The sequence below is a fragment of the Babylonia areolata genome, chromosome 9, assembly GCF_041734735.1.
Source record: "Babylonia areolata isolate BAREFJ2019XMU chromosome 9, ASM4173473v1, whole genome shotgun sequence".
Classification (NCBI taxonomy): domain Eukaryota; kingdom Metazoa; phylum Mollusca; class Gastropoda; order Neogastropoda; family Buccinidae; genus Babylonia; species Babylonia areolata.
This window is the reverse complement of record NC_134884.1, coordinates 24,986,921-25,002,377: the sequence shown is the minus strand read 5'-3', so window position 1 is coordinate 25,002,377 and position 15,457 is coordinate 24,986,921. Positions and strand designations below refer to the sequence as shown.

General features: G+C 46.3%; 1 protein-coding gene across 1 annotated transcript in view; it reads right to left on the bottom strand.

Annotated features, from left to right (window-relative positions):
- Positions 1-15,029, bottom strand: part of LOC143285603 (sperm-specific sodium:proton exchanger-like) — a 32,024-nt gene extending 16,995 nt beyond the window's left edge. Inside the window, exons 1-6 of the mRNA XM_076592998.1 lie at positions 14,906-15,029; positions 10,117-10,380; positions 7,142-7,351; positions 5,804-5,899; positions 3,575-3,680; positions 2,903-3,051 (exon numbers count right to left, since the gene is read on the bottom strand). Of these exons, the coding sequence (XP_076449113.1) occupies positions 2,903-3,051; positions 3,575-3,680; positions 5,804-5,899; positions 7,142-7,351; positions 10,117-10,326 (771 nt within the window). The 5' untranslated portion in view covers positions 10,327-10,380; positions 14,906-15,029. The remainder of the gene's footprint in view (positions 1-2,902; positions 3,052-3,574; positions 3,681-5,803; positions 5,900-7,141; positions 7,352-10,116; positions 10,381-14,905) is intronic.
- Positions 15,030-15,457: the final 428 nt, after the last annotated feature.

Genomic DNA, 15,457 nt, shown 5'->3' with positions numbered 1-15,457 from the left:
GTAAATTCAGTTTTCATATAATTTGGCTTCTTTTTTTATTTTTCTGTGCCCATCCCAGAGGTGCAATATTATTTTAAACAAGATGACTGGAAAGAACTGAATTTTTCCTATTTTTATGCCAAATTTGGTGTCAACTGACAAAGTATCTGCAGAGAAAATGGCAATGTTAAAGTTTACCACGGACCACACACACACACACACACACACACACACACACAGACAACTGAACACCAGGTTAAAACATAGACTCACTTTGTTTACACAAGTGAGTCAAAAAAGGTAAATAAAAGAACACGAAAGGATGAATAGGAAAGAGTCAAGGTGGGTTTAATCTTTCCACCAATAAAAACAACAACAAAAAAACACTACATGATACACCCCAGCAACGACACACCCGCTCAATAACGAATCGACTTTACTGAACATAATTCAATCACACCAACCAAACTACGTCTGGTCAACTCAAACTCGTCCTAAACCAGCCCAACCCAACTCAATCCTGTATATTCCAACCTGTCCTAAACCAGCCCAAGCCAACTCTATTTGTATTTCTTTTTTATCACAACAAATTTCTCTGTGTGAAATTCGGGCTGCTCTCCACAGGGAGAGCGCGTCGCTACACTACAGCGCCACCCATTTTTTTGTATTTGTATTTGTATTTTGTATTTGTTTTTCTTTTTATCACAACAGATTGCTCACTACACTACAGCGCCACCCTTTTTTTTTTCGTATTTTTTCCTGCGTGCATTTTGGTTTGTTTTTCCTATCGAAGTGGATTTTTCTACAGAATTTTGCCAGGAACAACTCTTTTGTTGCCGTGGGTTCTTTTACGTGCGCTAAGTGCATGCTGTACACGGTTTATCGTCTCATCCGAATGACTAGCGTCCAGACCACCACTCAAGGTCTAGTGGAGGGGGAGAAAATTATCGGCGGCCGAGCCGTGATTTGAACCAGCGCGCTCAGATTCTCTCGCTTCCTTGGCGGACGCGTTACCTCTAGGCCATCACTCCACAACTCAGTCCAGTTTATTCCAACCCGTCCTAAACCAGCCCAGCCCAACTCAGTCCAGTCTATTCCAACCCCGTCCTAAACCAGCCCAGCCCAACTGAGTCCAGTCTATTCCAACCCCGTCCTAAACCAGGCCGACCCCACTCAGTCCAGTCTATTTCAACCCAGCCAACCACTCTTCTTCTTCATCTCCTTCTTCTTCAACAGTAGTATTAGTGGTAATCGTAGTAGCAGCAGTAGTAGAAGCAACAGTGGCTGTAACAGCAGTATTAGCAGCAACAGCAGTGGTAGCATTCGTAGTAGTAGTAGCATTCGTAGTAGTAGTATCACCACTATCCATCACCCTGGCCTCGTTAAGATTCATTTCCATTTCTTTATTCTTCTATAGTAGTAGTGGTAATAGCCGTAGCAGCAGAAGTAGTAGTAGCAGCAGCAGCGGCAGTAGTAGTAGTAATGCAGCAACAGCAGTGGTAGTATTCACAGTAGTTGCAGTAGTATTCACACAAAGAATGTGGACAAATCCCAAGCTGACCACGAAGACAAGGATGGCTGTATACGACGCCTGCGTCCTTAGCACCTTGCTGTATGACAGTGAGGCGTGGACCACACATGCTCGTCAGGAGAAAAGGCTCAATACCTTCCACATGAGAAGCCTATGGCGCATACTCGTCATCTCCTGGCAAGACAAGGTGACAAAGACCGAAGTCCTGACTCGCGCTGGCCTCCCGACCATGTATACCATGCTGAGACAGCATTGGCTGCGCTGGCTGGGCCACGTTCGCCGCATGGAAGATGGTCGCATCCCAAAAGACATCCTTTATGGAGAGCTCGCCACAGGGCAGAGAAGCATCGGCCGCCCACAGCTGAGATACAAAGACGTTTGCAAACGTGACATGAAGGCACTTGAGATCAACACTGAGTCCTGGAAGGACCTGGCAGATGACCGCAACAGATGGAGAAGCACTCTCAAGAATCAGCTACGGATTGGTGAGGACAAACTGTCAGCTGCTGCAGCAGAAAAGCAAGCTCGCAGAAAAGGGACGGCAGCCGACAGACCAGCATCAGCTTACACATGTGATCGCTGCGACAGAGACTGTCTCTCTCGCATCGGTCTCTACAGTCACAAGCAACGCTGCTTGGTCCAAGCAGACAGCCCAATTAGACATTAGGTTGGATATACTCTATCCATGGTCAGCCATAACCGAAGGAGGCCTACTACTATTACATTCGTAGTAGTCGTACATGTAGTATCACCACTATTCAGCCCCTGGCCTCATTGCGATTCATTTCCATTTTCTTATTCTTCTATAGTATTAGTGATGATAGCAGTAGCAGCAGCAGTAGCAGCAGCAGCGGCGGCAGTAGTAGTAGTAATGCAGCAACAGCAGTGGTAGTATTCGTAGTAGTCACAGTAGTATTCGTAGTAGTCGTAGAAGCAGTATCACCACTATTCAACACCCTGGCCTCATTACGATTCATTTCCATTTCCTTATTCTGCTGTAGTAGTAGTAGCAGCAGCAGCAGCAGCAGCAGCAGCAGCAGCAGCAGTAGTAGTAATAGTAGCAGCAGCAGCAGCAGCAGCAGCAGCAGTAGTAGTAGTAGTAGTAGCAGCAGCAGCAGCAGTCGTAGTAATATTTGTAGTATTCGTTGTTGTATTCGTAGATGTATTAGTAGTAGTAGTTGTAGCAGTCGTCGTCATCGCAGTAGTAGTAGTAGCAGCAGCAGTAGCAATAATAATTGCAGTAACAGTAGTAGTAGTAGTAGTAGTAACAGCAGCAGCAGCAGCAGCAGTATTAGTACTATCATTATCATCAGCAGTAGTTGTATCACCACTATTCAACGCCCTGGCCTGGCTACGATTCATTTCCAATTCCATTTCCGTTTGGTGACAGACCTTGGACAAAAGACTGGCGTCTGTCTCCAGGAGGGCCCCGTCCCCTTTGAGCTGCATGACGGTGTCGTGCTGAGCGTTGAGCACGATCCTCATGGCCTGCCGGGTCTTCACCGACAGGGCGATCGTGGGGTTCTCCAGGGCCAGTATTCCTGACGGGGCGCGAACACTGTATTGTCTTGTGCTGTTGTGGTGTGGTGTGGTGTGGTGTGGTGTACTATGCTGTGCTGTCCTGTGCTGTGCGGTGCGGTGTGGTGTGGTGTGTTGTGTTGTATGGTATGTTATGGTGAGGTGTGGTGTGGTGTGGTGTGTGGTTTGGTGTGGTGTGGTGTGGTGTTGTGTTGTGTTACAACAGATTTCTGTCTGTGAAAATCGGGCTGATGTCGCTACAGTGAGAGCACCTCTCTCTCTCTCTCTCTCTCTCTCTCTCTTCCTGCAAGTGCATTTATCTTTCTTTAACACACCACACACATACTACACGTCTAATATCGTTTAAAGTGAAAAGATGTCAGATTAAAGACGAAACACACGAACACCATTCTCCCCCAACACACACACACACACACACACACACATACACACACACATACGTAGCCCTCTGACCCCACCTCCACCCCCCGGCGCCCTGCCCACACACACACTTCCCCAACGGCCCGGAAAGTCTCACCGGCTCACCCAGGGTTCTGATGATGTCCATCTTGTGTCTGTTGCAAGTGTGCTTCAGATCATCCCGAATGGACGGCTCGTTGACCATCGAATCCAGCTGTCTGACCACTTCCCCCTGAACACAGCCATCCATCCTGTTCATTGTGGACCACCTCCCCCTGAACACAGCCATCCAACTTATTCAATGTGGACCATCTCCCCCTGAACACAACCAACCAACCTGTTCATTGTGGGCCATCTCCCCCTGAACACAACCAACCAACCTGTTCATTGTGGACCTTTTCCCCCTGAACACAACCAACCAACCTGTTCATTGTGGACCATCTCCCCCTGAACACAGCCAACCAACCTGTTCATTGTGGACCCCCTTCACCTGAACACAGTCAACCATCCTGTTCATTGTGGACCCCCTTCACCTGAACACAGTCAACCAACCTGTTCATTGTGGACCACCTCCCCCTGAACACAACCAATCAACCTGTTCATTGTGGACCATCTCCCTCTGAACACAGTCAACCATCCTATTCATTGTGGACCACCTCCCCCTGAACACTGTCAACCAACCTGTTCATTGTGGACCACCTCCCCCTGAACACTGTCAACCAACCTGTTCATTGTGGACCACCTCCCCCTGAACACAACCAATCAACCTGTTCATTGTGGACCATCTCCCTCTGAACACAGTCAACCATCCTATTCATTGTGGACCACCTCCCCCTGAACACTGTCAACCAACCTGTTCATTGTGGACCACCTCCCCCTGAACACTGTCAACCAACCTGTTCATTGTGGAACACCTCCCCCTGAACACAGCAAACCAACCTATTCATTGTGGACCATCTCCCTCTGAACACAACCAACCAACCTGTTCATTGTGGACCACCTCCCCCTGAACACAGCAAACCGACCTGTTCATTGTGGACCACCTCCCCCTGAACACAGTTAACCAATCTGTTCATTGTGGACCACCTCCCCATGAACACAGCCAACCAACCTGTTCATTGTGGACCTCCCCCCCTGAACACAGATCAACCATCCTGTTCATTGTGGACCATCTCCCCCTGAACACAGTCAACCAACCTGTTCATTGTGGGCCACCCCCTGAACACAGTCAACCAACCTCTTCATTGTGGACCACTTCTCCTGAACACAGTCAACCAATCTGTTCATTGTGGACCACCTCCCTCTGAATACAGTCAACCAACCTGTTCATTGTGGACCATCTCCCTCTGAACACAGTCAACCAACCTGTTCATTGTGGACCACTCCCCCTGAACACAGTCAACCAACCTGTTCATTGTGGACCACTCCCCCTGAACACAGTCAACCAACTTGTTCATTGTGGACCACTCCCCCTGAGCACAGTCAACCAACCTGTTCATTATGGACCATCTCCCTCTGAACACAGCAAACCGATCCGTTCATTGTGGACCATCTCCCTCTGAACACAGTCAACCAGCCTATTCAAATCTCACACCCCAATCCCATTCTCTCAGAACACAGCCAACCAACCTTTTCAATCTTACTGCCCCCCACCTCCCACCCCCTGAACACAGCCAACCAAACTGTTCAATTCGACTGCCCCCCCCCCCCTCCCACCTCTCCGTCCCACCCCTCTCTGAACACAGCCAAACAAATTGTCCCACGGTCTTACCCCGGAACACAGTTAACAGACCTGTTCAATCCCACAGTTCTCCCACTGCCAACACATCCACGACATTGTTGAGTCCAACACCTCTGTGTGTGTGGCTGTGTGTGTGTGTGTGTGTTACGTGTTTAATCATTTTCTCTTCCAGTGAGCAAACAGATAGCAGCACGTGGGCAGCACATGATGGACAACACGAGTGAACCGTGCATGATTATTATCGTCTGTGTTGATAGCAAGCAGATTCAACGGGAACATAGTTGCCACCTCTCTCCAATGCAGCGCTACCCTATTTTTTTTCTGCCTGCAACTGTGTTTGATTTACTATCAAAGTGGATTTTTCAAACAAAATTTTGCCACGGACAACCCTTTTGTTACCGTCAGTTCTTGTACCAAGTGCATGCTACACACGGGACCTCAGTTTATCGTCTCATCCAAAAGGCTAGCATCCTTGCTACCACTCGCGGTCTAGTGGAGAGAGAGAGGGAGGGTGGGGCGGGGGGGGGGGGGGGGGGGGGGGGGTAACAATTCCGTCCGTAGGCTATACTGGATTCGAACATGACTGGATTTGAACCCACGATCGCACAACCAACCTGGCCGGTGACGTAGGCACAGCAGATGTCGAAGCCCACTCCCAGGTGCCCAGAGATACGCTTCTCCAGCAATTTGATCAGACTCCGCAGCAAGCACTGGAACACAGGAGTTAAAGAATGAATGAATGAATGAATGAATGAATGAACGAATGAATGAAAGAAACGATGGATAGTCTGATCAGGTGCATGGCTAAGTAAATGAACAAGAACAAGAAACAGGTATGAATCGATGCGTGAACGGTTGAGAGAGTGAGTCAATAACATAACGAAATAAAACAAACAGCTACAACAACAGACAACACACACATACACACACGCACGCACGCACGCACAGAGAAAGAGTCGGAGAGACAGAGAGAGAGAGAAAGAGAGGGGGGGGGAGGCAGAAACTGCCTGGCGAAGGAAATGTTAGTTTAACCATGAGCGTGAGACGATTAGCAGTAAACAAGAACATTGTTTTCCTCTTGACAGTACATAGAAAGCAAGCATCTGGGTCAACTATGCTGGGTAGGACTTATCATCTCTGTCGGCCATATTATCTGAGGTGGGAGTAGACGTTTCAGCCGCATGCCACTTAGCCCAGCCAGTTCCTTTCATGCTCTTGACATACATCCTTGCAATTCATCACCACTTTACACTAGTAATTATTTAAGTTTAGATGCTTGTAAAAAAAATGTAAGTCATATGCGACACACGTTTGCCACAGTCACTGTTGTTGATTGCCTATGAAAGAAAGTTGCAATTACTAAAAAAAACCAAAAAAAAATGATAGTGAATCGTACACAAAATAATATGTTTGTTTCAATGGTGTCCCTTTCTCTGTTGTTAAAAAAGATCGGCGGTTTGTCCGCTGCATCCACGTGCAAAACATTAAAGGTCCCATAGATTTTAACGGCCATCGGGGCACTGAATCTATATCCACTGTGTCTAGGATGCGGCATAGGAAGGCGGGGCCCAAATCCTCTCCTTCCGCCGTTTTAACCTTCCTCCATCGAAGTCAGGTATCAGTTCACACAAGGATGGAGTGAGGAAAATTGGAGCCAAGTGCCTTTCCCAAGGACACAACAACATGCCGAAACTGGGCCTCGAACCTTGATCACTTGTGAACACTGGATCAGAAGTCCAATGCTTAAGCCGATTCTGCCACGGCGTCTCCATTTCGTAGACGACATGTAAAGGAAAATCCCGACAGCTCTCCACCGCGTCCGAGTGCAAAACGAGCAACTTGTCATGCTGATACCGTTAAACTTGTGAAAATATAGATAACTCAATCTTTATTATTGCAAACAATGGAAAAGTTCCCTTCATCCTCAACAACAGCACCACCACCCAACCCACCGGCACGGTCTCCACCATGGACAGCAGACGGATATTGCGGCTGATGATGAAGATGAGACGGATGAAGAGGCGGCCACGGTAGCCGGACTGCATCTGGCGCAGGTCACTCATGGCCGAGTTCACGATAAGGTCCACCATCCCCATCACCACGATCATCAACGTGATGTCGTGCCACACGATCTTGAAGAACCGTAGCCGCATCACCAGCAGCTGAAATCAAAATGGAATTTTATTTTTATCTGAAGGAAAAGGCATAAGAGAGGGCAGCCGGAAGTTTTTCGTGATAGGTGATGTGCACAGAAAGCAACACCACAAACGTCTTTTGCCATTTCATTCTTGTGTGTATTGTGCAAGAAAATCTGATGATTCCGATCGTCGATCGCGGACACTACACTGTAAGATTATAAGGCCATTGCAGAAATCATTCTTTAAATAAAATCCAGTAGCTTCCTTCGCCTCCTTTCAATAATTTATTTTCCCATGCCACCAGTGCACGAGTTCATGCATACATGTTTAAAGACGCTGCAATACTTCTTTTACCGACAACTAACACTTGAGCGAAAGCGTATAGTGTAAGGAACTTCACACCGATTGTATAACACAAGAGCTTTTCAGTGCCTTGTGCCATTAAAAAAAAATTTAAAAAAAGTTTTAGACGAGTGAGATCCGTTAAAAAAACAACCATTGTACATTCACATTGATTTCCATTTTCTTAGTAGAATGCAATTCCTCATAGCAGATGCATGCCACACTGTAACTTCCAAACAAAGCAGAAGAATTTCCTTTTTGAACAAGAGATGAAAAAAGACAGCTACTTATCATTGTGAAAACATGTCACATAAAAATTACTATGTTTTCTGAATAAGAAATAAAAATTATGACACCTGACAGTGGACTCCATCACTCCATCACACACACCCCCCCCCATCCCTCGTAACCCACAGGATCAACCAATCAATAACACATCAATCATTCTTTTCCCAGCCATCACCCCCCCCACCCCCCCTTCAACCCCAGTACCTCTTTCTGTGACAGCTCTTCCAACCACCACCACCACCACCACCACCATCGCACCCAATGCAGTCACGCCTCTCCACTATTTTCTCACCCAACCGCACACTCACACAGACACAGACAGACACACACACACATACACACACCCCTTTATCCCCCCCCCCCTGCCCTTCCCCTACAGCGCTCCTCACTCGACCCCACAATAACACACCAACCATCCCCAGACCCCACCCCACCGCATCCCACCCACAACCCGTCCCCAGGAACCTAAAAAACAAAACAAAACAAAAACTCAAAACTCAAAACAAAACAAACAAGAGAGGCAAGGCCTTCAAGACTCACTTGTGATGCACTTTCAAAAAAATGTAATCGTTAAAATGTGTTCTGTATTTGTTATTATAAAGCTTCGGGTTAAAAGAAAATGACAGAAAAAAAAGTCCTAACGGCAGATTCGAACCCCGCGTGTTCGGATGAGCAGAAACTGTCTTATCCATTACACTATCATGACTCCTTAACTGACGTTCAAAAATATAATATATAAACTTGCTTTTTTAAAGGGCGATAAATCGATTGCTGTATTCGCAGTGAGAACGCTGTTTAAATCGTATTATTCTGGTGTATCTTGGGCACTCAAAAAATCTTTAAGGGCAATTAAAAATTCTTTTTAAGTCCGCGGTAAAGGAGACGTGGCTATCGCCGCAATCACACTGCAACATTTAGCCGTTTTCTCTGGATCTAGATGGATGTACATGTTACACCCGGTTGACACGGTCAATTCAATTTGTCTTTTATGTTCATTCTACTTTTATAGTTTTAAAGTTGATATGAAAATTGAGTATTTTGTTAAACTAATAACATGTAGAGCCAAGTACAAATACTTCTAAACGTCATATGAAGTGAAAAGGACTTCATTTTGAGAAAAGTCAAGACTGGAAATTTTTGCGTTTCATCTATTCAAGGGTATTAACTCTCATGGTTTATTATTTTAAACTGTGAATTCCGACTGATTCTATGGATATTTTTTATGGCAGTTTGGGGCATAATCCAGTAAGTGATGAGGCGTTCACAAATCTTTCTCTGAATAAATATTTAACGGTCTCCTTCTCCAACTTTCCATCACATGTTATCGTGTATTGTCGAATGAATATAGGATTGAACGGGCAGGTCAACAACTTGAAACAAAATGGTGTCGTTCGCGTTCGCGAAGAATATGAGCACGTGCTTTGAATATGTATAAATATGTGTACACAATTGATTTTTGCCTATGACCTTCAGGGCTCAGCCAATAGATCTATAAAGTCCACTCGTCGTATTGATTTTAGTATTTTCCGAAAAAGACCACTTGGGCGAATGAACATAGTGAAAGCCCTGTACACTGAGAGTGAAACACACAAGCTTTTTATGTATTGAGTATAATTTCAATGGGAAAGATCAGTTTAAAGCAAATTAAGCCCTCTAGCATTAATTACAGATCAACTTCTCTTTTTTACTATATTAAGACATGCAAAACAAATATAACTTCCATACTTAGCAAAAGAAGTTCCCGTTTGAACAAAAAATGATAAAAATGACTGCTCTTGTTGTGTCAGAATATCAGATCAAAGAGCCAAGTTTAGAGAATTAAAAAAAATATATATATAACAGTAAATTCAGTTTTCATATAATTTGGCTTCTTTTTTAATTTTTTGTGCCCATCCCAGAGGTGAAATATTGTTTTAAACAAGATGACTGGAAAGAATTGAATTTTTCCTATTTTTATGCCAAATATGGTGTCAACTGACAAAGTATTTGCAAAGAAAATGGCAATGTTAAAGTTTACCACGGACACACACACACACACACACACACACACACACAGACAACCGAACACCGGGTTAAAACATAGACTCACTTTGTTTACACAAGTGAGTCAAAAACCAAATACCCACCCTACCCCCCTCCAAACCCCAATCCTTGCTCACCTCCCCGAGGGCGATCATGCCGTAGAGGCCGACGACAACGCAGTTCCAGATGAAGATGCCGCTGGTCATGGCTATGACCAGATGGTTGTTGCTGCCCAGGCTGTCGAGGTCAATGACGATGGCCAACACCATGGCCACGGTATCGATCAGGTGGAAGCCGTAGCTCAGCACCACCATCAGCACCTGCTGCTGCCAGAACAGCCAGCCCATGGCTCTGACCTTCTGTTGCTGCAGCTGCCGGAGCTTGACCTTCACCTGACGTTTCTGGGGTTGGGGTCAGGTCAGGGGTTAATGACCCAAGACAGAAAGAGAGAGAGAGGGGGAGAGGAGGAGGAGGAGGAGAGTGGTGAGGGTGGTTTGTTAACTAACAGGTGGATTGACTGGCTCCTCAGTGCATCTTTGTGTGTGTGTGTGTGTGTGTGTGTGTGTGTGAGTGTGTGTGTGTGTGTGTGTGTGTGTGTGTGTGTGTGTGTGCAGAATACACCACACGTGAATTTCTCTTGTTGCTACATGATAAAGTACTCTATTTTATACACCACACGTGAATTTCTCTTGTTGCTACATGATAAAGTACTCTATTTTATACACCACACGTGAATTTCTCTTGTTGCTACATGATAAAGTACTCTATTTTATACACCACACGTGAATTTCTCTTGCTTTTCTTCTCTGTTTTTTTTTCTGTAAGCCCCAGAATTTTGAGGCGCGCACGCACGCACACACACACACACACACACACACACACACATTATACATACTTATATATACATATATTATACATATAGAACGGACAGTGACTACTTGAGTTGTGTACCTGCCATGAATTGTGCATCACCAACTCCTTCTTCAAGACGAAGCCCCAGCACAAAGTCTCTTGGAGGCACCCGCGCTCAAAACATTGGCACAAACTGGATCTGATCCTAAGACGAGCTGCCATCAAAACCCTTCTCCACACTCGCTCTTACCACAGCACTGACTGCGACACGGACCACTCTCCGGTATGCTGTAAGATTAGACTGCAACCAAAGAAGTGCCACTGCTCAAAGAAACAAGGGAACTCTCGCATTGACGTCAGCAAGATGTCTCAGCCAGACCTTGTAGAACAGTTTGCTGAGGCCTTTGAGAGAGAATTCGACGCATTTCAGCCCAGAGACTCTGCCACAGAAAGATGGGAAACGCTACGAGACACCATGCACCGCACTGCTATGGAAGAAAACCACGAAGTCCCACGACTGGTTTGAGACCAAATCATCAGAGATGACTCCCAATACTGAGGCCAAGCGCGCTGCACTCACCAAGTACAAACGGTCACCCAGTGAGAAGAACCTGCAAATCTTCAGGGCCGCCAGGAGTAAGGTTCAGCTTAACGGCAGGCAATGTGCAAATGAGTACTTGACAGAGCTCAGTGAAGAGATGCAGAATGCTGCTGAAAGAGGCAACACCCGAGGGATGTATGATGGCATCAAGAAAGCACTGGGAGCAACACAGAGCAAGACTGCCCCCCTCAAATCTCCACTGGAGAAGTAATCAACGATCCTAGCCAGTAGATGGAACACTACTCCGACCTCTACTCCACAGAAAACATGGTGTCCAACTCAGCCCTCGATGCCATCAAGTGCATGCCGGTCATGGAAGAACTTGACGCAGAGCCAACTGAGGACGAACTCAGCAAGGCCATTAACAGCCTGACGTCAGGCAAGGCACCTGGCAGTGACAGAATTCCCCCAGACCTCATTAAGCACTGCAAGACTACTGTTCTGCATCCTCTGCACACAGTCCTCTGTCAGTGCTGGAATGAGGGAGCTGTATCGCTGGACATGAGGGACGCCAAGATCATAACCTTATACAAAAACAAGGGCGAAAGGAGCGACTGCAACAACTATATATCTCGCTTCTCAGCATTGTAGGTAGGCAAAGTCTATGATCGGGTCCTCCTAATTCACCTGCAGAAACTGGCCGAACGCGTTTATCCGGAATCACAGTGTGGTTTCCAAGCAGAGAGATCCACGGTAGACAGGATCTTCTCCCTTCGCTAAATCCAGGAGAAGTGCAGAGAATAGAGGATGCCCCTGTATGTCACATTCATTGACCTCACCAAGGCCTTTGACCTAGTCAGCAGAGACGGCCTTTTCAGGGCTCTTCGAAAGATCGTCTGTCCCCCCAAACTCCACAGCTTGATTGAGTCCTTCCACTCCAACATGAAAGGGAGGGTGCAGTTTAATGGTAACCTCTCCAAGCCCTTCGACGTACGCAGCGGTGTCAAACAAGGCTGTGTCCTCACCCCCACCCTATTTGGAATCTTCTTTGCTCTTCTCCTGAGGCATGCGTCCAGCACAGCGCAAGAAGGGATCTACCTGCGGACCAGATCAGATGGCAGGGTCTTCAATCTCGCCCGCCTCAGACCAAGGACAAAAGTCCGCGAAGCCCTCATCAGAGACATGCTCTTTGCCGACGATGCCGCAGTTGTGACCCACACCCAGCGGGACTTGCGGTCATTAATGGACCGCTTCTCCCAGGCCTGCAAATATTTCGGTCTGACCATCAGTCTCAAGAAGACAAACATCCTAGGCCAAGACACGCCATCTCCACCAGCCATCACCATTGATGACTACGAGCTTAAAGTCACCCATCAATTCACTTACCTTGGGTCCACCATCACCAACAACCTCTCCCTTGACACCGAGATCGAAAGAGGATCGGGAAGGCAGCCACAACGCTAGCCCGCCTCACACAAAGAGTGTGGACAAATCCCAAGCTGACCACTAAGACGAAGATGGCTGTATACGACGCCTGCGTCCTCAGCACCTTGCTGTATGGCAGTGAGGCGTGGACCACACATGCTCATCAGGAGAAAAGGCTTAATACCTTCCACCTGAGAAGCTTACAGCGCACAATCGGCATCTCCTGGCACGACAATGTGACAAACACCGAAGTCCTGACTCGCGCTGGCCTCCCGACCATGTATACCATGCTGAGACAGCGTCGGCTGCGCTGGCTGGGCCACGTTCGCCGCATGGACGATGGTTGCATTCCAAAAGACATCCTTTATGGAGAGCTCGCCACGGGGCAAAGAAGCATCGGCCGCCCACAGCTGAGATACAAAGACGTTTGCAAACGTGACATGAAGGCGCTTGAGATCAACACTGAGTCCTGGGAGGACCTTGCAGATGACTGCAACAGATGGAGAAGCACTCTCAAGAATCAGCTACGGATTGGTGAGGACAAACTGTCAGCTGCTGCAACAGAAAAGCGAATTCGCAGAAAAGGGACGGCAGCCAACAGACCAGCATCAGCTTACACATGTGACCGCTGCGACAGAGACTGTCTCTCTCGCATCGGTCTCTACAGTCACAGGCGACGCTGCTTGGTTCAAGCAGACAGCCCAATTAGACATTAGGTCGGATATACTCTATCCATGGTCAGCCATGACCGAAGGAGGCCTACTACTACTATATATCATAAACACATGTATAGAAGGAAAAAAAATCTTTTTTATACTTTTTTTTTCCTTTTCTTTTCTTTCTTTTTTCTTTCTTTGTTTTGTCGATGATGATGACTGAATGATGAAGGGGTGGTGTTGATGGCAATGCTAGCTATTGGGGTCCCTTTCTTTTTGCGCCCCAGAATTTGGGACATTCTGTTTTCTATGTTTCGATGACCATGAATGAATGAATGATGATAAGGGTGATGATTGACAAATCTAGCTATGAGTGGGGTAAAGGGGGGATTCGTTTACTTTTTTGAGACTACTTAACAAAGGCTGCATTCATACACACACACACACACACACACACACACACACACACACACACGCACACACACACACACACACACACACACATATATATATATATATATATATATATATATACATATACATACATATACATAGAGATATACATACATACATACATCCCGGCGTCAAACAGGATGAGAGATTACAGACACCTGCAGTATTGACTAGGGAATGAATATATGAGTAGCACTCCCTAAGATGAATCCGTTAAGTGGAAGACCCTTGACTTGTGTGGCCCCAGTCTTTCAGTTTGAGCCCCACAGAGACGGGCGCAATAGCCGAATGGTTAAAGCGTTGGACTTTCAATCTGAGGGTCCCGGGTTCGAATCTCGGCAACGGCGCCTGGTGGAGATTTTTCCGATCTCCAAGGTCAACATGTGTGCAGGCCTGCTAGTGCCTGAACCCCCTTTGTGTGTATACGCAAGCAGAAAATCAAATACGCACTTTGAAGATCCTGTAATCCATGTCAGCGTTCGGTGGGTTATGGAAACGAGAACAAACCCAGCATGCACCCCCCCCCCCCCCCCCCCCCCCGAAAACGGAGTATGGCTGGGTAAAACCGGTCATACACGTAAAAGCCCACTCGTGTACAGACGAGTGAACGTGGGAGTTGCAGCCGACGAACGAAGAAGAAGAAGAAGAGGAAAAACTCCATAGTACAAGTAGCTCTGGGCAGAAGCCAGTGTAGCCAGCTCCTGAAAATGAACCTAAGCACAGTTGTGACTTCCCTGGAGTCGGCCCTGTATCACTCCCCTTGGAGTTTTTTCAGGACAGGTCATATATTTTTTTAACTCGACCTCTCGCCACAATCTAATTCAAGCCCCAGCTTCCACTGGAAAAATCTTGATTTTGCAAAATGTGCTGCGCAGGTCAAGTGCGCGCGCGTACACACACACACACACACACACACACACACACACACACACACACCAACAGCACATTCACACACACACACACACACACACACACACACACACACACACACACACTGACCAACGTTCTTAAGAATGGTGGGACTTGACACGCCTGTTTCACTTTCCTGACATCCAGGTATCTGCGAACCAAAACAAACAAGAGAGGCAAGGCCTTCAAGACTCACTTGTGATACACTTAAAAAAAAAAAAATCCAAGCTTTTTATGTATTGAGTACAATTTCAAAATGTAATGTTTAAGATGAGAAAGATCAGTTTAAGGCAAATTAAGTCCCCTAGCATTAATTGCAGAGTAATTTCCCTTTTTCACTATCTGCACCAAAACGTTTGCAAAATAAATAAAACTTCCATGCTTAGCAAAAGAAGTTCCCGTTTGAACAAAAAATGATAATAATGACTGCTCTTGTTGTTGGGTCAGAATATCAGATCAAAGTGCCAAGTTTAGAGAATACAAAAAATATAAATACATCAGTAAATGCAGTTTGCATATAATTAGGCTTCATTTTTTATTTTTTTGTGCCCATCCCAGAGGTGCAATATTGTTTTAAACAAGATGACTGGAAAGAACTGAATTTTTCCTATTTTTATGCCTAATTTGGTGTCAACTGACAAA